Source organism: Ailuropoda melanoleuca, chromosome X (genome assembly GCF_002007445.2).
Source record: "Ailuropoda melanoleuca isolate Jingjing chromosome X, ASM200744v2, whole genome shotgun sequence".
NCBI lineage: Eukaryota > Metazoa > Chordata > Mammalia > Carnivora > Ursidae > Ailuropoda > Ailuropoda melanoleuca.
The window spans coordinates 63,187,356-63,214,358 of NC_048238.1; the positions used below are offsets into that span (position 1 = coordinate 63,187,356).

A 27,003-nucleotide genomic window follows, 5' to 3' on the forward strand; every position below is an offset into this window, starting at 1 on the left:
AGGTGGGGGATGGTTGTGGGGGGGCAGTTAAATAGGTGATGGGGATTAAGGAGGGCACCTGTGATGAGCACCAGGTGTTTTATACAAGTGTTGAATGACTAAAATCTACACCTGAAACTACTGTGTATGTTAACTAACTGGAGTTTAAATAAAAGCTTGGGGAAAAAAAAGAATATTTACAGTCCAACCAAAAAAAGAAATAAAATGCCAAGATCTTTACTGTTATAATCCAATACTTTTAATTAAATATAATGAAAATAAAACTTAATATCATTATGATCTAATCCTACCATTTAAATCTAGGAAAGTAAAGTGGGAAAAGTTCTAGACCTAGATGCATTAATTAGCAGGTATTAGGCAAGTCACTTAATCTCTCAGATTCATCTATAAAATGGGAATCAGTCCACCTTCCTTACCTCTCATGAGGCTGTTGTACGACAAATGAGCTAACATATATGCAAAGTATTTATAAACTTCAAAAGACTAATCAAACAAGAGATACTAATCAAATACAAGATATTGCTAAACTTCACAAAGGTCAACAAACAACTCAAAATACACGTACCCAGGTTTTTCGAGATCACACGTTGAAAGCTCTTTGGCCACATTACTCCAAGATACCACTGTCATTAGCAACATTAAAAATGAAGAACAATAATATGACATGTGATTTGTGTATTTTCGACAGAATTATTCATGCTCTACACTTTCATTATTTTAAAAAGCAAATAAATCAAAGTGTGTTCCATGAGGGATCTAAGGCGACAACTTTCAGTAGAAGTCCCACACCTACAAATTAAACTAAGGAATGACATGATAACCAACTGCATTTTACAGATAAAACAAAATATGGCAACTACTTCTTATTACAGACCTTAATAATGACACAATGGAAACTGAACACAGCAACTGATCTAGTCAGTGGCTCTCTATCACATTCTGAGAAAAGGGGCTTTCTACAGTGAATGAAATGTTTTAATGCTAACAATCTGGAAAACATGACAAAATAATTAAAGGCATAAGTATAAGAAATTCTTCTTTTGTGAATTTGTCCTCCAACCATAAATTAATAAGTCTTACTCTTCTTAACATCATTTTTTGAAATCTCTAGCACTACAAGAAACATGTACAATAAAAACACAAGACTGTCCTTAGTTTCTACTAACAACAATATTTTTGAACTTTGGGTAAGGTTAAATTTAATACCTAACTAGAAATTATAAAGACACCAGAAAACTCCCAAAACTACGCTTAATGCAGTACTAAGCAAAATTCTGTTCATCAAAATTAACTTATCTTTCCTCAAATTTAAAACTTTATATTGTGGTAAAAAAATTTCTTAAAATAGGTAATTTAACTTTTTGAAGAAAAATTCAGAATAAATTAAAAATTCAAATTTATAAATTTTAAAGTATTTGAAAAATATAAAAACACATTTGCCAGTTGTAAATTAATGTGGCTGGATTGTAAGCTCTCAATGGAAACTATGAGTTCAACAATGGTATTATGATTTTAACATATAAAGGAGAAAAAAAATCTGCTTCATTAGTTCTTAGTTCTTATAAAACTTTTCAATATCAAAGAAGATTTCACAAATGAAATCTAATGTCATTTATACTGCCAATTTGAATTTCAAAGCCATTTACAATACAGTATATCGATACTGAGATAATTTTACCTACCTGCAACTGATGAATATATTGCGTCTAATGCTTTTTATACTAGTTGCCTATATATATATATATATATATATATATATGGAAATCAAAACTACTATAAATATATATATATATTTTTTTTTCTTAAGAATCTGGGTATAAAAATTCAGGTATTATCTAGTATTGTTTATCAATAAATTGTATTAACAAAGTAATACCTCACAGTGAATGCAACTTTTTTATGCCTAGTATCACAGTTTAAGTCAAATAAAAAATTGCCAACCAACCGATTAATTTATTCAGCACAGCTTTTAACTATTCATTTCCATTTGCATCTTTTTCACCACAGTATAGGCTGTTGCAAAAATTGTATTATTTTACTTAGTTGTGTGTGCTTTGTTCTAAGGCCAATCATTCCTGATTTGCACAGTATATGTTAAACTTCTAACCAGCTATTTATTCTTGCAAATAAATGTTTATGGTTACCCATAAGAGTTACAAAAATCAGACTATCCAAAAGTTATTGTTCCAGAAACTAGCAATATAAAAAACCACTGTATTCAATTTTGAATTGCTACAATAAAATATATTGGTATATATTTTTCTCTACTCTTACCAACTTCAAATGTTAACACACATTATGGAATATAGCTGACATACTAACCTCCTGTCACATTTTTCCAAGAACAAAATTTTGTAAGATGATGTACAGCAAGTACTGCTGGTTGTCTACAGAACAACCATTAGTCTCTTCCTCCCTAGCAAAAGAGATGTAATTCCAGAACTAGGAAAAGGATCATGGCTGATTAAAGCCTATTATAGTAATTTACAGCCCTTTGCTGCTAACTGATTTAGGAGTGAGCTGGTTATTCAGTTTTAGCCAATAAGACAAGGGAGAGTGTGCTAGGGGCTCCTGATGAAGAAGACTCTCTAGTATAATAATAATAAAAAATATATACATATGGGGCATCTGGGTGCTCAGTCAGTTAAGTGTCTGCCTTCAGCTAAAGTCATGATTTCAGCGTCCTGGGATGGAGTCCCACATGGGGCTCACTGCTCAACAGGGAGTCTGCTTTGCCCTTTCCCTCCGTGCGCGCGCTCTCTCTTTCTCTCATGAGCGTGCGCACGCTCACATTCTCTCAAGTAAATAAATTAAATCTTCTAAAAAAATAAAAGGGATACATATTTTAGGAAAACTCTCCCCCTTCCTATCATTTTTAGAGGTCTTTGCTGCATGAAAACCTGTTTAGAATTCTGGTAACCACTTTGTAACTCTAGACACCAAGCTAAGAGAAGTGCAGAGCAGATACCCCAAAGCCCTGATGTGATTAAGATGCACAGTTAATGAGAAAAAATACAAAAACAACCACAAAACAAGTAACAAAATAACAATAAATACGTATCTATCAATAATTACTTTGGATGTAAATGAACTAAATGCTCCAATCAAGACAGAGGGTGACAGAGTAGATTAAAAAAAACAAGACCCATTTATAAGCTACCTACAAAAGACTCATTTACCTGCACATTAAAAGAGAGGGGATGGAGAAATGTTATCATGCAAATAAATGTCAAAAGAAAGCCAGGATAGCAACACTTATATTGGACAAAATAGACTTTAAAACGAAGACTGTAACAAGAGACAAAGGATACTATATAATTAAAAAGGAGACAGTACAACAAGAAGATATAAGAATTGTAAATGTTTATGCACCCAACATGGAAGCACCCAAATAAATAAAAGACTTAATAACAAACATAAACTAACTGATAATAATACAATAATAGTAGGGGACTTAAAACACCCCACTTACATAGATGGGATTCATCATCTAAACAATCAACAAGGAAACAACGGCTTTGAATGACATGCTAGACCAGATGGATTTAACAGATATATTCGCAACATTCCATCCTAAAACAGAACACATGTTCTTTGCCAGCAAACATGGAACATTCTCTATTAACAGATCATATATTAGGCCATAACACAAGTCTTAAATTCAAAAACACTGAAATCCTATCATGCAACTTTTCTGACCACAACACTATGAAACTAGAAAGTAAGCACAAGACAAAAATCTGGAAAGACCCCAAATACATGGAGGTTAAACAGCATGGTCCTACCTAAACAATGAATGGGTTAACTAGGGAATCAAAGAAGAAATTTAAAAATACATGGAAACAGGGTGTCTGGGTGGCTCAGTCCATCGGGCATCTAACTCCGGCTTGGGTCATGATCCCGGGGTCCTGGGATCGAGCCCTCCAGTGGGCTCCCTGCTCAGCCGGAAGCCTGTTTCTCCCTCTCCCTCTGCCCTTCCCCCATGCTCCTGCTCACTCTCCCGTGCTCTGTCTCTCTCTCTTGAAAAAATAAAACCTTTAAAAAATATACATGGAAACAAATGAAAATGAAAACACAACAGTCCAAAATCTTTTGGATGCAGCAAAAGCAATTCTAAGAGGAAACTATATAGCAATACGGGCTACCTCAAGAAGCAAGAAAAGTCTCAAATGAATTATCCAACCTTACACCTAAAAGAGGTAGGAAAGAAAAACCCAAAGAAACCTAAAGCCAGCATAAGGAAGAAAATAATAAAGATTAGAGTAGCAATAAATGATGTAGGAACTAAAAAAGACAATACAACAGATTAATGAAACCAGGAGTAGGTTCTTTGAAACAATTCATACAACTGATAAACCTCTAGCCAGACTTATCAAAAAGAAAAGAGAAAGGACCCAAATAAGTAAAATCACAGATGAGAGAGGAGAAATAACCAACATCACAGAAATACAAACAACTGTAAGAAAATATTCTAAAATATTTATATGCCAACAAATTGAAAAACCTAGAAGAAATGGATAAATTCTCACAAATATAACCTACAAAAACTGAAGCTGGAAGAAATAAAAAATTTGACCAGATTACCACCAATGAAATTCAATTAGTAATCAAAAAACTCCCAACAAAGTCCAAGGCCAGATGGCTTCACAGGTGAATTCTACCAAATATTTAAAGAAAAGTTAATACATTTTCTTCTGAAAGTATTCTAAAAAACAGAAGAGGAAGGAAAACTTCCAAATTCATTGTATGAGGACAGTTATCACCCTAACACCAAAACCAGATAAAGACACCACCAAAAAAAAAAAAAAGAGAGAGAACTTCAGGCCAATATCTCTGATGGACATAGATACAAAAATCCTCAATAACATACTAGCAAACCAAATCCAACAATGTTAAAAAAAAATCATACACTACAATCAAGTGGGATTTATTCCTGAGATGTAAGGGTGGTACAATATTCACAAACCAATCAACGTGATACATCATCATACCAATAACAGGAAGAATAAAAACCTCATGATCATTTCACTAAAGGATGAAAAAGCATTTGACAAAGTACAACATCCACTCATGATAAAAACCCTAAACAACTGGTCTACAGGGAACATACCTCAACAGAATAAAGACCTAATATGAAAACCCCAGAGCTAAGATCATACCCAATGATAAAAAATTGAGAGGTTTTCCTGTAAGATCAGGAATAAGACAAGGATGTCCACTCTCACCACTTTTATTCAATGTAGTACTGGAAGCCCTAGACACAGCAGACAATAACAAGAAATAAAAGGTATTGAAATTGGTAAGAAAGAAGTCTAACTTTCACTATTTGCAGATGACATGATAGTACAGAAAACACTAAAGACTCCACCAAAATACTACTAGAACTGATAAATGAATAAAGTTGCAGGATACAAAATCAATGTACAGAAATCTATTGCATTCCTTTACAGTAATAATGAAGCAAAATAATAATAATAAAACAGAAAGTGAAATTAAGAAAACAATCCCATTTACAACTGTACCAAAAACAGTAAGATATGCAGGAATAAATGTAACCAATAAAGTGAAAGACCCGTACTCTGAAAACATAAAACACTGATGAAAGGAATTCAATATGACACAAGGAAACGGAAAAACATTCCATGCTCATGGGATGAAAGAACAAATATTGTTAAAAATTCTGTATTACCTAAATCAATCTACAGACTTAATGCAATCCCTGCCTAAAGAATAGCAGCATTTTTCACAGAACTAGAACAAACAATCCTAAAATTTGCATGGAACCACAAAAAAAAGCCCAAATAGCCACCTTGAAAAACAGCAATCTTGAAAAAAAATTAGAAGTATCACAATCCCAGACTTCAAGTTATATTATAATGCTATAGTATTCAAAAACAGTATGGTACTGGCACAAAAACAGACACTTAGATCAAAAGAACAGAATAGAAAGCCCAGAAACGAACCAACAATTACATGATCTATTAATGTTTGACAAAGGAGGAACGAATATCCAATGGAAAAAAGACGGTCTCTTCAACAAATGGTGCTGGGAAAACTTGACAGCAACATGCATAAGAATGAAACTGGACCACTTTTTTCACCCTACATGAAAATAAATTAAAAATGTAGTAAAGACCTAAATGCGAGTCTTGAAACCATAAAAATCTAGAAGAGAGCACAGAAAGTAATTGCCCTGATATTGGCCACAGCAACATTTTTCTAGACATGCCTCCTGAGGCATGGGAAACAAAAGCAAAAATAAACTATTGAGACTACAGCAAAATAAAAGGCGAAGGAAACAATCAATAAGACTAAAAGGCAACCTACAGAATGGGAGAAGATATTTGCAAACGACATACCCAATAAACAGTCAGTATCCAAAATATACAAAGAACTTATAAAACTCAACATCTCCCCCCCAAAATAATCCAAATAAAAATGGGTAGAGGACATGAAGAGACATTTCTCCAAAGAAGACATACAGACGGCTAAGAGACACAAGAAAAGATGCTCATCATCAGTCATCAACAAGGAAATGCAAATCAAAACTACGACACACCAACTCACACCTGTCAGAATGCCTAAAATCAAAAACACAAGAAACATGTGTTGGTGAGCATGTGCAGAAAAAGGAACACTCTTGCATTGCAGGTGGGAATGCAACTGGTGCAGCCACTATGGATATCAGTATGGAGACCCCTCAAAACGTTAAAAATAGAATTACCCTATAATCCAAAAATGGCCCTACTGGGTATTTACCCAAAAATACAAAAACACTAACTCAAAAGGATACATGCACCCCTATGTTTACAGGAGCATTTACAATAGCCAAATTATGGAAATAGCCCTAGTGTCCATTGGCTGAGGAATGGATAAACAAGATGTGGTACAGATATACAATGGAATTATTATTTGGCCATAAAAAAAGAATGAAATCTTGCCATTTGCAACAACATGGATGGAAATAGAGAGTAAAATGCTAAGCAAAATAAGTCAGTCAGAGAAAGACAAATACCATATGATTTCACTGGAATTTAAGAGACAAAATAAATGAGCAAGTGAAAAGAAAAAAGAGAGACACAAACCAATACAGTCTTAAACTACAGAGAACAAACTGATGGTTATCTGAGGGGAGGCGGGTGGGAGGATGGGTCAAATAGGTGATGGGATTAAAGAGTACACTTACCATGACACTGCTGAGTAATATATAGAATTGTTGAATCACTATATTGTACATCTGGAACCAATATCACGCTGTATGTCAACTAACTGGAATTTTTTTGAAGTTTCTATTTAAATTCCAGTTAGTTAACATACAGCGTAATACTGGGTCCAGGTGTACAATATAGTATCTCAACACTTCCATACACCACCTGGTGCTCCCCACAAGTGCACTCCTTAATCCCCAACACCTATTTAACCCATCCCCCCCACACCTACCTTCCCTCTGGTAAGCATCCGTTTGTTCTCTATAGTTAAGTAACTAGAATTTAAATAAAAACTTTTAAAAAATGTTAACAAATTCTTCAATGACCAACCTACTGACCTACCTACCTCCTCACCTTCCCACCTTCCCATCTACCTATCCTTCTACTTGCTTAAAGCACTTTTAGTTGGGCGCTATGTCACTTGCAGCCTAAATCAAACTTCAGTGTACACACTGATTAAAAAAAATAGCTTCCTCTAATTTGTAATGATTACATTTTTAAAATTTACTCCTTTTTCTTACTGATATTACTCCATTTTTGCATAGGAAGTTCATAAGTTAAAAAATTCTTAAGTTAAAATACTAGAATCCAAAATTAAAAAGAATTTTACATTACTGTTAAAGTAGTATCTTTATTTTGTTATTAATCAATTACAGAGTTGGTTCATTTGCAAATCTAAGAGGAAAGTTTTCATCCTGCTTTAACATTATCATGCCAGAAAAGGGGGAAACAATGTTCAGTATTTGCAAAAACAAAACAAAAAAAATGGGGCAGAAAAATACAAGTTAGTGCCAATACTTCAGAAAGATAAAATCCCTTTCTGCTACAGAAACTACATGGCATTATGCAATTAGCAGGCAACTGTCTTTTACCTAAGAATTCTCTGGATTAGGGGCGCCTGGGTGGCTCAGTTGGTTAAGCGACTACCTTCAGCTCAGGTCATGTTCCCAGGGTCTTGGGATCCAGCCGCACTGGGTTCCCTGCTCAGCAGGAAGTCTGCCTCTCCCAGTCCCTCTGCCATCACCCCTCCCTCATGTGCTCTCTAGCTCTATCTCTGTCAAATTAATAAATAAAAATCTTATAAAAAAAAAGAACTCTCTGGATTTGTGTGACTAAAGTGGGAATTAATGTACCTTTTCATCATCTACTGAATAAAATAAAAAACAGTAGGTGCTTTTATTCCTTCATATGAACTACAAAAGCATCCTGGGGTGTATAAACTACAGTCACCACAACTAAAGGTTACCGGATTGATTTATCCTTTACCTTCCTAACTCTGGGAGTTAGGCACTTTTAATTGCTCATTATAGATAGGACTACTACTGCTTTACAATACTGAATAGTGTTCTAGTAAATTAAGGAAGTAAATGCACCTGATTAGGTGCTAGTCTCCACAAAGGAAATATTTTATTCACCTGATGGAATGGTTCTCTTGATGTGGGTGAAATACAACATGAAAAAAAAAATGGACAACACAAGCTTTTGAGTTAAACAGACGGGTTCAAATCTTGGTTCTGCTCTCTCTAGCTCTCCCTGAGCTCCAGTCTATCCAGCAGCAATATACACTAATAGCTTATGCACATGGCTATAGTACAAACTGAATGAAATTAAATAAATTGTGTAAAGCACCAGGTTATAGAACCTGTCACACAGACAATATCCAATAAATGCTAATTCATTTTCACTTCCTTTCCATAAATCAATTATATAATCACAAAAGTTTTTTCAATGAAAAACTATGTATAGCAGAAGTATTTTTGGCTCAAACTGGAAATTATCCCACTTACTTCAAGCAGCATTCAGGATAACAAAGCTCTGATATAACAAAGCAATCTGGATAGTTCTTGATGGAGTTTATGATATGTGGGCTTATGCTATGATAGTAGACTTACCACAATTTCTATTTTAGTATTTAGACCAATTTGCAATAACCAAAAGTACTAAATTTAATGTTCAAAAGATCACTAAAGCCTTTAGTTTGAATACTTCAGAATTACTTTTAAAAACAAGTCAAGTCAACAACAATAAAAAAATAATACACTGTCCTGTAATGTTTATATTAGAGTATGGTGTTACCAACTTTCCATGTACTTTGAGGTATTTTTCAAGCAGTGGTGATGAGTCTGCACTGATTTATTTCCATCCTTGCCCTGGCCTCCTTGTAATCAAAAAATTAAAAATCAAGAGGCTGCTGGTTATGGCTACAATATTGTTTATGGCCAAGAGATACATATTTTATTGTCCCTTGATGAAATAACAAGTGGCATACATGAGAATCTAATCGTAGATTTTGGCCTAATAAACATCAACTCTATAAATAAGCTAACACATCTGGTCTAAAATGAGAAAAACAAGTCATATGTCAGTATTCGTATTATTATAAAGCTGTCTTTATGTGATATTTTCAAAATTAACCAAAATATTAAAAACCGTATTCTATATATGTAGTGTATCAAGGACTGAAGTTTGACTTCTATTTGTTTGATACAACTAGCTACAATAAACTCTTGGCATGAATGACCATTAAAGTGACCATTACTTTCGGTAATCTTGTTATTTGATCAGATTGTGGATTTGATGTGCACATGCTAAGAGAGTAGTGTACAAAAACAAGATAATAAGCAAGTGAGAGACCCTAAACGATTGGCCATCATTGGGGTATAATTACAAAGTCATCAGAAAGTGACAACAACTTTCTTTCTGGAAAAAAAAAAGCTCATTAAGTGAGGCTAAGGATAAGCAAGAAACACAATTAACACGTGGTGTGTGGCTATGGACTGAAAACCCACGACTCTCAGTAGGAAAGACTCTTTAAAATAAGCAAATGAAGAGGAATACATAAAGTTGTTCCTCTTTGTATAAGACATGACTGTCTATGTAAAAATCCCAAGGAATCTATAAAAAAAAAATATCCCCAGAACTAATAAGTGAGTTCAGCAAGATGCCAGGATACAACTCAATGCATAAAAACCAATTGCATTTCTAGATAGCCATAATGAACATATGAAAGTCAACATTAAAAAGACAATGATACTTATAATTGCCCCAAAGACAAGTAACTACTTAGGTATACAATTAACAAAACATGCACAGGATTGGGATGCTGAAAATTACACAATTCTGTACAAAGAAATCAAAGTCAACCTACATAAATGGAGAGACATACCTTGTCAATGAACTGGAAGACTCAAAATAATAAAGGTATCAATTCCCCCCAAGTTGATTTATAGGATTAATGCAATTTCTATCAAAATTTCAGCAATGCTTTCTAGACATAAAAAAGCTTATTGAAACATTTATATGAAAAGGCATAAACCCTGGAATAGCTAAAACAATCTTGACAAAAAAGAATAAATTTAGAGGAATTATTCTACAAAAAAGAATAAATTTAGAGGAATTATTCTACCTGATTTTAAGTCCTAATATACAGCTGCAGTAATCAAGACAGTGTGGTATTGGTGTGGGAAAAGACATACACATCAATGCAACAGAATATAAAATCCACAAATAGACCATCTAAGTACAGCAAACTGATTTTTGGCAAATATGCAAAATTAATTCAGTGGAGGAAAAACAGCCTTTATAACAAACTGTGCCAAAGCAATCAGATAACCTTATGTTAAAAAAAATGAACACTGACCTAAACCTCACACCTTATACAACAATTACAGATCATGGGCTTAAACATAAAATATATTTTTTTTCTTAAAAATAGGAGAAAATATTCTGGATCTATACCAAAGAAGAAAGTGATAAATTGGACCTCACCTGCATTTTAAAATTTCACCTGCAAAATATCCTGCTTAAAGAGGATGCCAGACAAGCTACAGACTTCGGGGAAATATCTGCAAACTACATACCTAACAAAGGACACATATATAAAACATATAAAGAACTCTCAAAAATCCACAGGAAAAAGCCAATCCAATTAAAAAATGAGCAAAGGATATGAACAGATTTTCAACAAAAAGGACGTAAGAATGGCAAACAAACACATGAAAAGATGTTCAAAATCATCCATAAGGAAAATGCAAATTAAAACTGCAATGAGATATCACTACACCTATCAGAATGGTGAAAAAAGTGAAAACACCAAATGTTGGGGAGCATGTGGGGAAACTGAATCATGAAATTCTGATGGAAATGTAAAATGGTACAGCTGCTCTGGAGAACAGTTTTTCAGTTTCTTTTAAAACTAAACATGTAATTACCATATGACCCATCAATTATACACTTGGGCATTTATCCCAGACAAATGAAAACTTATGTTCACACAGAATCCTATAAACAAATATTCATAGCAGCTTTATTTATAACAGACAAAAGTGAAAAAAGCCCCGATGTTCTTCAACAGATGAGTAAGTGAACTTTGGTATAACCATACCATGGAATACTATTAGCAATAACAAGGAAAAAACTATACTAAATGATGAAACCACCTGGATGAACTTGAAGGTTAACCACAATGAGTGAAAAGAGCCAACAACAAAAGGTTATATACTGTACAGTTCTATTTACGTAACACTCTCAAAAATGACAAAATAACAGAGCTGGAAGGGAGACTAGTGGTTACCAAGAGTTAGAAACTGGGAGAAATGGTAGGAAGGAGATGAGCTATGGTTGTAAAATGGAAACAGGAAAGTTCCTTGGGGTTATGTAACTGCTCAGTTCCGTAAGTTGATTGTGGTGATGAATACATGACCTGACATATATGTTAAAATTATACAAAACTAAACACACACTCATGCCCTACCTCCACAAAATGTAACATTAACATCCTGATAATGCATATATAAAAAAGCAACAACAAAAAGCCAGGAACCTGTACCATATTTCTCATTATTTACAAAAGGGAAATCTAAAAGATTTTTTGATGTAGCCAACAAGAATGCCAAGGATCTATTACACAGTGATACTCTTTCTTACTCATATCAATAAAGGAAAATAAAAACCACATCACCATTTCAATAGATGCAGAGAAAGCATTTGACCGAGTACAACAGCCATTCATGATAAAAACTCTCAACAAAATAGAGATAGAGGCAGCATACCTCAGCAAAATAAAGACCATATATGAACAAACCACACCTAGTATCAACCTAATGGAGAAAAACTGAAAGCTTTTCCTCTATAGTCAGGAACAAGACACTCTCACCACTGTTGTTCAACATAGTACTGGAAGTCCTAGTCATGGCAATCAGACAACACAAAGAAATAAAAGGCATCCAAATCAGCAAGGAGGAAGTCAAACTTTCACTCTTTGCAGATGGCATGATTCTCTATACAGAAAACAGAAGACTGATACATTCAGTAAAGTCGCAGGATACAAAATCAACATAGAGAAATCTATTCCATTTCTATACAATAATGACATGGCAGAAAAAGCTATCAAGGGATCAATCCCATTTACAAATGCACCAAAAACGATAAGATACCTAGGAATAAACCTAACCAAAGAGGCAAAAGATCTGTACTCTGAAAACTATAAAACACAGATGAAAGAAATTGAAGATGACAAAAAGAAATGGAAAAACATTCCATGCTCGTGGAATGGAAGAACAAATATTGTTAAAATGTATTACCCAAAGCAATCTACACAGTTCATGAAATCCTTATCAAAATAACAGCAGCATTTTTCACAAAAGTAGAACAAACAATCCTAAAATTTGTACGGAACCACAAAAGACCCTCAACAGCAAAAAGCAATCTTGAAAAAGAAAAGCAACGCTGGAGGCATCACAATTCCACACCTCAAGTTATATTACAAAGCTGTAGTGATCAAGAGAGTATAACACTGGCACAAAATAGACACACAGTCCAATAGAACAGAATAGAAAACCGAGAAATGGACCCACAACTATATGGTCAATTAATCCTTGACGAAGCAGGAAAGAACAGTCAATGGAAAAAAAGTCTCTTCAACAAATGGTGTTGGGAAAACTGGACAGCAATATGCTAAAGAATGAAACTTTATTACACCATACATAAAAATAAACTCAAAAGGGACTAAAGACCCAAATGTGAGACTTAAACTATAAAAATCCTAGCAGAGACCACAGGCAGTAACTTCTCTGAAATCTGCCATAGCAACTTTTTTTCTAGATAGGTCCCCTGAGGCAAGGCAACAAAAGGAAAAATAAACTATTGGGACTACACCAAAATAAAAAGCTTCTGCACAGTGAAGGAGGCAATCAACAAAACTTAAAAGGCAACCTACAGAATGGGAGAAGATATTTGCAAATGATATATATGATAATGGGTTAGTAACCCAAGTATATAAAGTTTTAAAATTGAACACCCCCCAAAAAAACAATCCAATTAAAAAATGGGTAGAAGACATGAACAGACATTTCTCTAAAGAAGATAGCTACATGGCCAACAGACAAATGAGAAGATGCTCATTATCACTTATCATTATCACGAATGCAAATCAAAACTACAATGAGATATCACCTCACACCTGTCAGAATGGCTAAAATCAACAACACAAGAAACTAAAGGCGTTAGTGAGGATGTGGAGAAAAAGGAACCCTGTTGCAATGTGGACAGGAATGCAACCTGGTGCAGACACTGAAAAACAGTATGGGGGTTCCTCTAAAAGTTAAAAATAGAACTACCCTAGGATCCAGCAGTCGCACTACAGGTTGTTTACCCAAAAAATACAAAAACAATAATTCAAAGGGCCATGCACCCCTATGTTTACAGAAGCATTATTTACAATAGTCAATATATGGAAGCAGCCCAAGTGTCTATCAATTGATGAATGGCTAAAGAAGATGTGGTATATATACACAAGGAATATTATTCAGCCATAAAAAGGAATGAAATCTTGCCATTTTCAATGACATGGATGGAGCTAAAGAGTAAAATGCTAACTAAGCAAATTAAATCAGTGAGAAAAAGACAAATACCACATGATTTCACCCATATGTGGAATTTAAGAAACAAGTGAGCAAAAGGAAAAAATAGAGAGGCAAACCAAGAAACAGAATCTTAACTATGAAGAACAAACTGATTGTTACCACAGGAGAGGTGGGTGGGGGAATGGGTAAAATAGGTCATAGGGATTAAGGAGTACACTTGTGATGAGCACCTGGTGACCTCTATATGGAATTGCTGAATCACTATATTGTACACCTGAAACTAATATAATGGTGTATGTTAATTGGAAAACAAAAGCTTAAAAAAATGAATTTTCTCACTTAGAAAGAGACACTTAGAATATCACTTCCTGGGGCGCCTGGGTGGCACAGCGGTTAAGCGTCTGCCTTCGGCTCAGGGCGTGATCCCAGCGTTATGGGATCGAGCCCCGCATCAGGCTCCTCTGCTATGAGCCTGCTTCTTCCTCTCCCACTCCCCCTGCTTGTGTTCCCTCTCTCGCTGGCTGTCTCTATCTCTGCCAAATAAATAAATAAAATCTTTAAAAAAAAAAAAAAGAATATCACTTCCTGATATTCTCTCCTGATTTTCAAAAATATGTCTCCAAGTGTTATGACCAATTGTTTTTATTTCAAAATTGTAATTCTCCATTTTGCTACACTGAATATTACCTAAGAAAAGTTAGAAGAACACTGGAGTAGAATTAAATAATCCTGGGTTTTGATCTTGGGCTCCACCACTATCTAGGCTACATGTGGTCTTGACATTTTCCAAGCCATGTGACTTTCAACAAATTAATCTCTGCACTGAGGATTCTGTAAAAATGCAACTAGTACTATCTGCTCTATCCCAGCACAGGATGGTTGTAAGAATCAAGTCATTAATGTAGCATGTTATTATCATCATTATCACCTAAGCAGAGAAAACGAAGTTATATTTTTAAAAAGGCAAACCATCTTATCAATTGACTTTTTAGCAACCAAGGTCATATGTTGGCTTCTTTCCAACAGATGTGAATAAGAATTCATTAACTCAGTTTAACCTAAATAAATACTTTTCATACCTGGCATAACAAAACACTTCCACATGTTGAATGGTTTTGTCCTTTCTGCTAAGAGCAATGGCTTCTTCATTTTCAAGAATCTGCTCTTGCCATGTTGGACTTTCATTCACAATGTCACTGTTTTCCTAAACAAAATACAGATAAGAAATTTTAATTAAATCGTGCAGTCTGAACCTCTACTTTTTTTGTGAAAATGTATACCTTTCTCAATTAATGCTTTGCCTTTGATCCCATCAAATTCTGAAGTGACTGTAGTGTAGCGTGCCATCTTCAAAGGAAAGAAAAGAAAACTGTGTAAAAACCTATCCTGCCAAATGCTACCTCTGGTTTACAGCTTTCTATCAGGATATCATGACATTTTGATGCAGTCACTGGATGTGCCTCTTTTGACATTATTTAAGAACTAGGACAACTAACCCTGTTATCTGCTAAAAATCAAGTGTGTCTAGTATATATGTGTGTGTGTATATATATATACACACACATATAACTTGTTATTAATAAAGTTTTTGCATTTTTTTGTCCAAAAGCAGGCTCACAATTACTTCATTCTACTTACTTTAAGGTCTCTGAAGGTTAGTCGCTAGCAATTTTGATTATATGTAAAAATATTTTTGAAAAAGTATTCAGCCCACTATAACTAAGGACTATATAATAATCAACCTCTAAATATTTTATATTCAGAAAAACAATAAAAAACAATAATGTATAATAATGTATATAAACTTATAAGGGTTGAAAGTGGCCTTTCAAAATCTTTAATAATTCCTAATTATATTTTATAGAGATAAATTATATATACAGCAATACCTGAATCGGGATTTTTGGAAATGTCAAGATATGCCTTTTCCAAATGACTTCAAAAAAATCTGGATATTTCTTTTTTTTTTTTTTTAAGAGAATCTTTTTTTTTTTTTTAAAGATTTTATTTATTTATTTGACAGAGATAGACAGCCAGCGAGAGAGGGAACACAAGCAGGGGGAGTGGGAGAGGAAGAAGCAGGCTCCTTCCTAGCGGAGGAGCCTGATGTGGGGCTCGATCCCGTAACGCCGGGATCACGCCCTGAGCTGAAGGCAGACGCTTAACCGCTGTGCCACCCAGGCGCCCCAAATCTGGATATTTCTTGATGGAGTTTATGATATGTGGGCTTATGCTATGATAGTAGACTTTCTATTTTAGTATTTAGACCAATTTTGCAATAACCAAAAGTACTAAATTTAATGTGCAAAAGATCACTAAAGCCCTTTAGTTTGAATACTTCAGAATTACTTTTAAAAACAAGTCAAGTCAACAACAACAAAAAAATAATACACTGTCCTGTATGTTTATATTAGAGTATGGTGTTACCAACTTTCCATGTACTTTGAGATATTTTTCAAGCAGTGGTGATGAGTCTGCACTGATTTATTTCCATCCTTGCCCTGGCCTCCTTGTAATCAAAAAATTAAAAATCAAGAAGGCTGCTGGTTATGGCTACAATATTGTTTATGGCCAAGAGATACATATTTTATTGTCCCTTGATGAAATAACAAGTGGCATACATGAGAATCTAATCGTAGATTTTGGCCTAATAAACATCAACTCTATAAATAAGCTAACACATCTGGTCTAAAATGAGAAAAACAAGTCATATGTCAGTATTCGTATTATTATAAAGCTGTCTTTATGTGATATTTTCAAAATTAACCAAAATATTAAAAACCGTATTCTATATATGTAGTGTATCAAGGACTGAAGTTTGACTTCTATTTGTTTGATACAACTAGCTACAATAAACTCTTGGCATGAATGACCATTAAAGTGACCATTACTTTTGGTAATCTTGTTATTTGATCAGATTGTGGATTTGATGTGCACATGCTAAGAGAGTAGTGTACAAAAACAAGATAATACGCAAGTGAGAGACCCTAAATGACTGGCCATCATTAAGGTGTAATTATGAAGTCATTGAGATATAGCAGTTTTTGATTCCACGTATGATGCTATCAGTAGGAAGTTCACTTCAAGCCACATGTACCATTCACATAAAATTGGGCAATTTTTTTAATCTGTCATAAAAATCAGTAAACTCCAAGAAATAACCAACTCCCTATATTAATATGCTGTACGTGTCCTCTAAAAAATTTCTTTACAATGATATCCAGTAGTTGTAGTAGTGAGATCCTAACTTAGAAAAAAAAACTTACTAAATTTACATTAAATTGTTCCTTGCTTTTTGTTTTTGCTGATTCTGTCAGGTGACTTCTATAAATATGCAAAACTACCAATGACTCAGACCATTTCAAATTAACATATTTTCCCCCCCGAATAGTTGGGGTTTTGTCTCAAAATATACTACTGAAAGAGCAACTAGTAATATGTGAGATTTTATATGGACCAAATTTTTTTTTTGAAAGACTATTTTGGAGAAAAAAATCTTGCCTTATATTTGGGAATGTAATGAGACAATGGTATCAAGTATATATGATGTACTGTTCAGCCAACATATCTATGTATATTTAAAAAGTGGTATCTGTGTTTTGAAAGCATTGGAAGAACATTAACTAAAAAGATGACTGAATAATTTTTGTTAAATAAATAAATAAAAATAAGGCATCAATCCTACATTGCAGAAGCTTAGGGTTTTCTTCAATGTAGGGTGTTTATGTGATACAAAATACAACCTAGTAGATTTAAAATAAACTAAAAAGTTTACCTGGTATTCCTTTAGCCAGGACAGTATTCCTGAAAAGCTGAAACTGGCCCAGTTTCCTCCATAGTAGTTTCTTCTGTAACAATAAAAAATCACAGTAAAGAAAAGGGTATAAAAATTAAGTCACTGAAAAAAAAAAGTAAGTCACTGATCTCCATCAGCAAACCACCCTGCACCCTTCAAATAATCTCAATATTTCTACCTCAGAGTTCAAAACATAATCGGGATGTTGGAAATACTAGTCTGAAATAAAAGTTGTTCTCTCGGATCCCAAAGGTAACTTTCCATTGTATAAGGAGTTAAAAAAAAAAAAAACTCTTTGGCCTCCTTAGAGCTTTCTCCACTGATCAAATGCCACTGATCATGTGATTGTAAACAGGTTGATATGGGCATTGAGCAGGGAATATGAACAAAATTTGACTCCTGGGTTACAAAAAAAATGAGGAGAAAACCTTGGCAGATCTCAAGGAAAGCCAAGGGAAAAAACTGCTTTCTATAAACAATTAAATAGCCACTGTCACCACCACCACCAAACCCATAACTCATGCCAATATACACACCCACACACACAAATGCCTACTCTAGTGCTAGTGGCCCTGTGTTATTCTTAGCCTTTAGGACCAAAAATAAACTGTGTCCTGGGACACAGTTATTCACTTTTGTGATAAGTAAAGCAAGAATAATATTCCCGCTGATAAATGGGTGAACTATTCTTCATTCCATAGTCCTGTGAAGATCATCATTCTGCTTTAAAAAACTCAGAGGTCTCCTAATTAGGATCAGGTAAAACCTGTAGACATCAGAGTTCTGATTAACTTCCTTAAGTAGGAGATTTGTGGCAACCAGAATTCTCTAATTCTGTACTACATATCTGTACTGGGGCTTCCCAGTTCTTGCAAAACTCTTCATGTTTATTGATTCTTTGTATGATGAGCCCCAAAGTACACTCAGTCCCACCTACAACATCCACTCTGGTTATGGGGTGGGACAGATTCTTGGTGTTTTGTTTTCATTTTTGCCTTTGTGTTTTACTCTAATGAAATCTATAAAAGATCTTTTTAAAATGAGATGAAAACTAAAACCTTTAATATAATATCCAAAATTACTCATCCATAATGCTACTGGAGATCCTCTCAATATTCTGATACATTTCCCCTCAATCAAATGTTGACACAGGCCTGCGAACAGACTTTAGGTCCAAGTATTTTACCAATAATCACTATTTTTGCTCTAATAGAGAAAATGGTTAAACTGAATATCTATGAAAATAGGTCTATTCATACAGATCAATCACTGCTTCACTTATAATCTGATAGTTCTCTCAGAGATAATGCAAATTCATGCACCATTCAGAATCTCTAATGGGCTTTAAAATTTAGATAGAATTTCAGCTATATTAAAAATTCTAGATGGCCACCCTTGCTAACATGTTGGGATCTGGAGACCTGGAAGCTATGATCCCTTGGGTCAGAGAGAACAGTGGAAGGAGACGGTGGGCAACAGCCAGTATAGAGAAGAGGGAGCAGTAAAGAGAGAGGGGTGTTAGAACTAGTGGTCTTTCCCATAGAAATTTATACCCTCTTTTCCCTTGCCTGAGAATAATACACTTCTGCCATCCCCTCCCACCCTCTAAACACTCAACAAAACTAGAAAATATCCTGGGTGTTAAAAAAATAAAACAACTGTCTTTATATTTTTTGTTAAGGTATTTATACTTCTTTTAAACCTCCATAAGGTCATAAATAAGAAGCTCTGACTATTGGGTAAAAGTTTTAAGACTGAAGTAAATTTACTGGATATACCAATTTATAAGTAATAAATATACATTAGAAATCTGACACTAGGGTAGACAGAGGTTTCTTAGATAACACACAGAAAGCAATAAAACTATTGATAAAGTGGAATTCATCAAAATGAAAAAGTTCTACACTAAATACATCATTTTAAAAGTGAATGGGCTAGCCACAAGCTAGAAGAAAATAGTCATAAAACATATATGACAAAAGACTGGTATCCAGGATATATAAAGATATTTTTCAACTTAATATGACAAATATTCAAATTTTTAAATGGGCAAAGGGCTTGAACAGACATTTCACAAAGGAAGATAGATGTGGTTAATGAGCACATAAAAAGGTACTCAACCCAACTAGTCATTAGATAAGTACACATTAGTCTACAGCCATACCACTCTGAACATGCCCAGTCTCATGTGATCCTGGAAGCTAAGCAGGGTCGGGCCAGGTTAGTACTTGGATGGGAAATAAGTACACATTAAAATAAGCATTAAAAATGAACATAATGAAATACCACTACACATCCACCAGAAGAGTTAGAATTTAAAAGGCTGACAATACGAGGTATTGGCGTGGATGACCAGAACACTCACACATTTTGGTGAGAGTGTAAAATGGTATGAACACCTGGAAAACTGTCTGGCAGCTTCAGAAAAAAGCTAAACATGTATCTACCCTATGACCCAGTAATTCCATTCCTAGGTATTTACAAACCAGGAAAGTATGTGTTCACAAAATACTTGTACAAGCTTTTGCATAGTAGCTTTATTACTTAATAGCTCCAAACTGATCAGAATTCAAATATCCATCAATAGGCAAATGGATAAATAAGCTGAAGTATAGCTATAGGATTGATACTATTCACCAATGAAAATTAATACTGGTAACAACACAGATTAATCTCAAAGCTAAGTGAAAGAAGCTCTTACCCAAAAAAGAGCACATTCTGAATGATTCCATCTATATGACATTCTAGAACAAGTTAAATTCATTATAATAAAAAATATCCCAAGAGTGACTGGGTGGGAATAAGGGCAGGACTTGACTTGGATGGGACATAAGAGAACTTTCTAGAGCAAAGACAGTATTATTTTATCTCAATAAGATTCTTAGTTACACAAGTGTATGCATTTCCCAAAACTTCAAAATGGTACACTTAAAATTCTAAAAAAAAAAAACATAAATATTGAACTCTAGAATAATATGAATGCTGAAGTGTTCTAGACTGAAGGTACTTGATTGTGTACAACTTAGTTTGAAACATACAAAAGAATAAGATGGAATAATAAATGGAAAGAAAAATGAATACATGGGCAGTTATGTAATAAAGCAAATACAGCAAAATGTTAACAGTAGAATCTAGGTAGTGATACATGCTCATAGTACAATTTTTTCAACTTTTTTGTCTGAAAATTATAATAAATTATTAGAAAAACAAAAGTAACCTGAGTGTTCAAACATGGACCAAGATGTGCCAATTTACACAGTATTTTCTATTATCAAAAGCTTACAGATAGTCTAAAAGAAAGCCATCTTGCTGTTTCTTTCCATTATTAAATGACCTAAAGTCAGTTCATGGTCAAATTCTTTTTCCCCCTATATTTGGTCATGGTTTTTGAGAGCCAACTGGTTCTAGTATTTTTCCGTGCAGCTCACATTTTCAACTTTTCCTGTTGATGTGTTCTTAACATTAGCATCTGGTGCTCTCTCCAATGTATATAAAAGGTGAAACATGGTTTTCATTACTGTGGTCTTTTTGACCAAAGAGGGTAACATAATTATTAATAAACTCACTATAAAACCAACACAGATTTACTAAGTTCCTTTCGATATTTGTATAGTTCTAAGTATGGTTTATAATACCCCTTTACAAGAAAACAAAAGACTTTAGGTATCAAAATCAATATGGCAAAAAGAAAATGAAAAAAATCAATGTAACATTTTAATATGCTCTCTAGGAATATTATTGCAATGAAATAGTAAAAATTACAGTCCACCAAATATTTTCTTAAAGTTTATCTTTAAGAATACAGCTTCAGAACTCTGACATTCAAATTCAATTTATAAAATACTATTTCTACCCACTTTAAAAGTGTTTTTGCAGGGAATAACAAAGCTAGGTTACTGGTTCTGTTTTTAAAACCCCATAGTACAATTTATTTTAAGGACAAAGTGAGAACTTCCTGACAGAAAACAAAAGTGGGAAAAAAGGGGAATGGAACATTTTCTGCCAATTTTGTGTCACAACTGTCTCTGTACATCAAATAAAGGAAAAGGTAGTTTATGATAAAGGATGATGTTTATCTCTAATGCCAGGGAACACTATTTTATATGGTGAAAGACTTCCTTAAAACTAGAGTCTCTTTGTAGAACTATAAAAAGACTATTCATCGTATTTAAACAGCAAATATAAAACTCATGTCTAGGGTGCCTGGGTGGCTCAGTCAGTTAAGCAGCTGGCTCTTGATTTTGACTCAGTTCATGATCTCAGGGTCCTAGAATCGAGCCCCAAATCTGGCTCCGTGCTTGGAAGGGAAGTCTGCTTGTCTCCCTCCCTCTGTGACCCTCCCCATCACTCACATATGCGTGCTCTCTCTCAGATAAGGAAATCCTTAAAAAAAAAAAACAAAAAAACAAAAACTAATGTCTAAAGTCCTCTGAAGTCTCGTGACAGTTAAGCAACCTATAAAATAGTAAAAATCACAAACGGACATTTTTATTTTCAAAGATAAAAAAATCCCAATAATCAAAATACTAAGGTATAGCTCTCCACGGTGTGAAATGTTGACCTTAAAACCGTAGAAAACATGATTTTAATCTTTCTGAAGTTTTACAAAGCTTACTTAAAATACTACCTAAGTTTTTCCAGATACAGAAAGGAAATGGTTATACAATTATCTCCATTAACACCAACCAATAAAACAACAGAAAAAAAATAGTTTTAAAACAATAACAAGAGGGGCGCCTGGATGGCTCTGTCATTAAGCATCCGTCTTCAGCTCAGGTCATGATCCCGGGGTCCTGGGATCGAGCCCCACATCGAATCGAGCCCCACATCGGGCTCCCTGCTCAGCAGGAAGCCTGCTTCTCCCTCTCCCACTTCCCCTGCTTGTGTTACCTCTCTTGCTCTGTCAAATAAATAAATAAAATCTTTTTAAAAAATAGCAAGAGATTGCTCATCCTTTACATAGTATTTAATATTAAAGCAACATCATTTTGCTTCATGTTTGCTAGTAGACATAAAGAAAGTTGAGCAACATGAGAAGGCTGAGTATTAAACCTATTAATTAGAGCCTATTTATTAAATCCTAACAATCTTCTTTTCCATTATATGTCATAATTATAATTCAGTGTTGAATATTCAGCAACACCCATAGCTACATGATGCTAAACTACATCCTTAGTGGGAAATGGCTTCCGTAAGCAAGTACAAGAACATGGACAAAAGACAGAGCTACGAACATTCAGGCCCATACATCTGAGAATTCTTTTATTTATTAAAGAAAAAAGGAGTTAAAAAGGGAAGCAGCACAGATCAATCTCTAGGCCTCCCCTATTCTATATTCACTGCTCCTACAATTCCATTTCCTTATATAGTAGTAATTCCACCCCTTCCACTGACAGCATTTTTAATTTTTTGTTTTTAAAATAAAGGCACCCAAATCAATAACAAGTGAAACTTTCACTCTTTGCAGATGACATAATACTACATACAGAAAACCCTAAAGTCTCCACCAAAAAACTACTAGAACTGATAAATGGATTCAGTTAAGATTGTAGGATACAAAAGTTGATTTACAGAAATCCGCTGCATTCTGTACACTACTAATGAAGCAGCAGAAAGAGAAATGAAGAAAACAATCCCATCTACATTTTCACCAAAATTAATAAAATACCTAGGAACAGACTTAACCAAGAAGGTGAAAGACCGGTATTCTAAAACTATAAAACACTGATCAAAGAAATTGAAGACAATACAAACAAACGGAAAGATATTCCGTGCTCACAGAATAACAAGTATCATTAGAATGTTCATACTACCCAAGGGAATCTACACATTTAATGCAATCCCTAACAAAATACCAATGGCATTTTTCATAGAACTAGAACAAATAAACCTAAAACTTATATGGAACTACAAAAGACACTGAAGAGCCAAAGCAATCTTCAGAAAGAAAAAAAACTGAAGGTATTACAATCACAGTTTCAAGATATAATACAAAGCTGTACTAATCACAATAGTGCAGTACTAGCACAATAACAGAAACATAAATCAATGGTACAGAATATAAAATCCAGAAATAAATCCACTAGTATATGGTCAATTAATCTTCGACAAAGAAGGTAAGAATACTGAATGGGTAAAAGACAGTCTTAACAAATGATGATGGGAAAACTGGACAGCTACATGAAGAAAAATGAAACTGGACCACTTTCTTAGACCATACACAAAAATAAACTCAAAATGGAATAAAGACATAAATGTGAGACCTGAAATCATAAAAATCCTAGAAGAGGGCACAGGCAGTAATTTCTCTGACATCAGCTGTAGCAACATCTTTGTACATAGGTCTCCTCGAGCAAGGGAAACAAAAGCAAAAATAAACTATCGGACTACATCAAACTAAAAAGCTTCTGTGGAGCAAAGGACATAAAAGTTAAAATGCAACCTACAAAATGGGAGAAGATATTTGCAAATGACCTGATAAAGGGTTAGTATCCAAAATATATAAAGAACTTATACAACTCAACTTAAAAAAAAAAACCAAACTCAATTAAAAAATGGTCAGAAGACATGAACAGACATTTCTCCAAAGACATCTAAATGGCCAACAGACACACGAGAAGATGCTCAACATCATTCATCATCAGGGAAATGCAAATCAAAACAACAATGAGGTATCATCTACACCCGTCAAAATTACTAAAATCAAAAACACAAGAAACTAGTGGTGACAAGGATATGAAGAAAAAGGAACCCTTATGGACTGTTGGTGGGAATGCAAACTGGCTAAGCCACTGTGGAAAACAGCATGAAAGTTTCACAAAAAGTTAAAAGAGAATTACCATATAATCTGGGAATTCTGCTACTAGATATTTTGCCCAAAGAATACAAAAACACTAATCTGAAAAGATATATGCACCCTATGTTTACTGCAGCATTATTTACTATAGCCAAATTATGTAAGCAGAACAAGTGCCCATGTATATACATGAATGAATCAAGAAGGTATGGTGTGTATATATATGTATGTATATATATGTGTGTGTATATATATGTATGTATATGTATATATGTATATGTGTGTGTGCGCATGTGTATATATATACACACACACACACATCACCAATGGAATATTAGCCATAAAAAAGAATGAAATCTTGCCATCTGTAACATGGATGGATCTAGACAGTATAATGCTATGTGAAATCAAAGACAAATACCATATGATTTTACTCATATGCGGAATTTAAGAAACAAAACAAACGAACAAAGAAAAAGAGACAAATTAAAAAAAACAGACTCTTTAATAAATAGATGGCTACCAGAGGGGAGATGGTGGAGTGGGGTGAAATAGGTGAAGGGGATGAAGAGTACACTTATCTTGATGAGCACTGAGTAATATACAGTATTTTTGAATGACTACATTGTACATCTGAACCTAAAAACAGTTTGTTAGCTATACTGGAATTAAAGTTTTAGTAACGGTAAAATTTAAAAAATTTAAATCAAGAAATAACAAGCATTGGTGAGGATAAGTAACAGGGATCCCACATGTACTGCTGGCAGGAATGTTAATTGGTGCAGCCTCTAGGGGAAAACAGTATGGAGTTTCCTCCAAATATTAAAAATGGAACCACCATATGATATAGCAATTCCACTTCCAGGTATTTCTCAATGGAAAACACTAATTCAGAAATTTATATGCACCCCTATGTTAACTGCAATATTATTTAAAAAAGCCGGGATATGGAGAAAACCTAAGTACACACTGATAGATGAATGGACAAATATGTGTGTACACACACAAACACACACACACACACACACACACACACACACACACAGGAATACTACTCAGCCATAAAAAAGGAATGAACTCTTCCCATCTGAGACCACACAGATGAACATGAGGGTATTACGCTAAATGAAATAAGTCATAGGAGGGAGGAGTTAAGATGGCGGAGGAGTAGGGGACCTCTTTTTCAGCCGGTCCCCTGAGTCGAGCTGGATAGGTACCAGACCATCAGGAACATCCACGGAATCAGCCTGAGACGCAGGAAGATACATCCGGATCTCTACAAATGAACATCTCCAGCGCTGAGTATCAAGGTACGAAGCAGGGAGCCGTGAAACCACGCACAGATATCGGAAGATAAACAGAAGGGGGAGGGAGCCGCCGTGTCAGGGCGCCGGGAAGTGGTAGCCACCTGCACGGGGGAGCAGTCCCACGGACCCACACACTTGAGACAGCAGACTGAGAACGGGAGCTCCGTGAGCGCGTGCGGAGCGGCTGGCGGGCCACCTGCACGGGGGAGCAGGCGGACTCGGGACTCGGGACGGCACCCACGAGACAGCAGACTGAGAACGGGAGCTCCGGGAGCGCGTGCGGGGCGGCGGGCGGCTAGCAGGCCACCTGCACTGGGGAGCGGGCAGACCGCGGACCTGCACCCTGGAAAGAGCAGACTGAGTCCGTGAGCCGGGAGCGTGCGCCACCAAGCATCTCACGGAGCTCCGGAGCTCCAGTGTGCAATGGATTCAGGCTGAAACCGGGAGCTCCGGGAGCATCCGCGGGGCGGCTGGCGGCTGGAGGGCCACCTGCACGGGGGAGCAGGCGGACTCGCGGTCAGCACCCGCGAGACACCAGACGGAGACCGGGAGCCCCGGGAGCCTGCGCGGGGCGGCTGGCGGCTGGCGGGGTTGGAAACACAAAGGACAGAGACGCGCCGGCCCTGGAAGTGAGGGCTGGGACGCCGGGGTGTGGGGCGCACAGCCTTGGATGCTGCAGGGTTGAGCAGCACCAACAGAAACAGAGTTAAAGTGGCGAGAACACCAGTGGAGAACGATCTGCGATCCCTCTGTTCTGAGACAGAGGCTGAATTTCAGCCGCCGCTGCTCTGACTCTCAGAAGAGGCACAGCAAACCACCAGGGAAAGCCGCCAGAGAACAAAAGCCCGGAAATACCGGCTCACAGGGAGCCCATCCCCATCCCCCCTTGCAGGGGACACGGAGGCTCTACCCAAACAGGGTTTTTTGAGCACTGGCCGGCAGGCCCCTCCACCAGAAGGCAGGCTGAAAAATCAAGAAGCCCACAACCCGGAGCGCCTGAGTGGTGCAGTCATTAAGCTCCTGTCTTCGGATT

General features: G+C 35.5%; 1 protein-coding gene across 4 annotated transcripts in view; it reads right to left on the reverse strand.

The window, feature by feature from the left end:
- CHM (CHM Rab escort protein) overlaps window positions 1–27,003 on the reverse strand; it is a 191,574-nt gene that overhangs the window by 125,113 nt on the left and 39,458 nt on the right. For 3 of the 4 annotated variants that reach the window (XM_034649138.1, XM_034649137.1, XM_034649136.1), the window contains exons 3-4: window positions 17,847–17,919; window positions 15,151–15,275 (exon numbers count right to left, since the gene is read on the reverse strand). In XM_034649138.1, the coding sequence (XP_034505029.1) occupies window positions 15,151–15,275; window positions 17,847–17,919 (198 nt within the window). Of the gene's footprint in view, window positions 1–565; window positions 643–15,150; window positions 15,276–17,846; window positions 17,920–27,003 lie in introns of those variants that run through there. The other variant, XM_034649139.1, reaches the window with a different exon arrangement.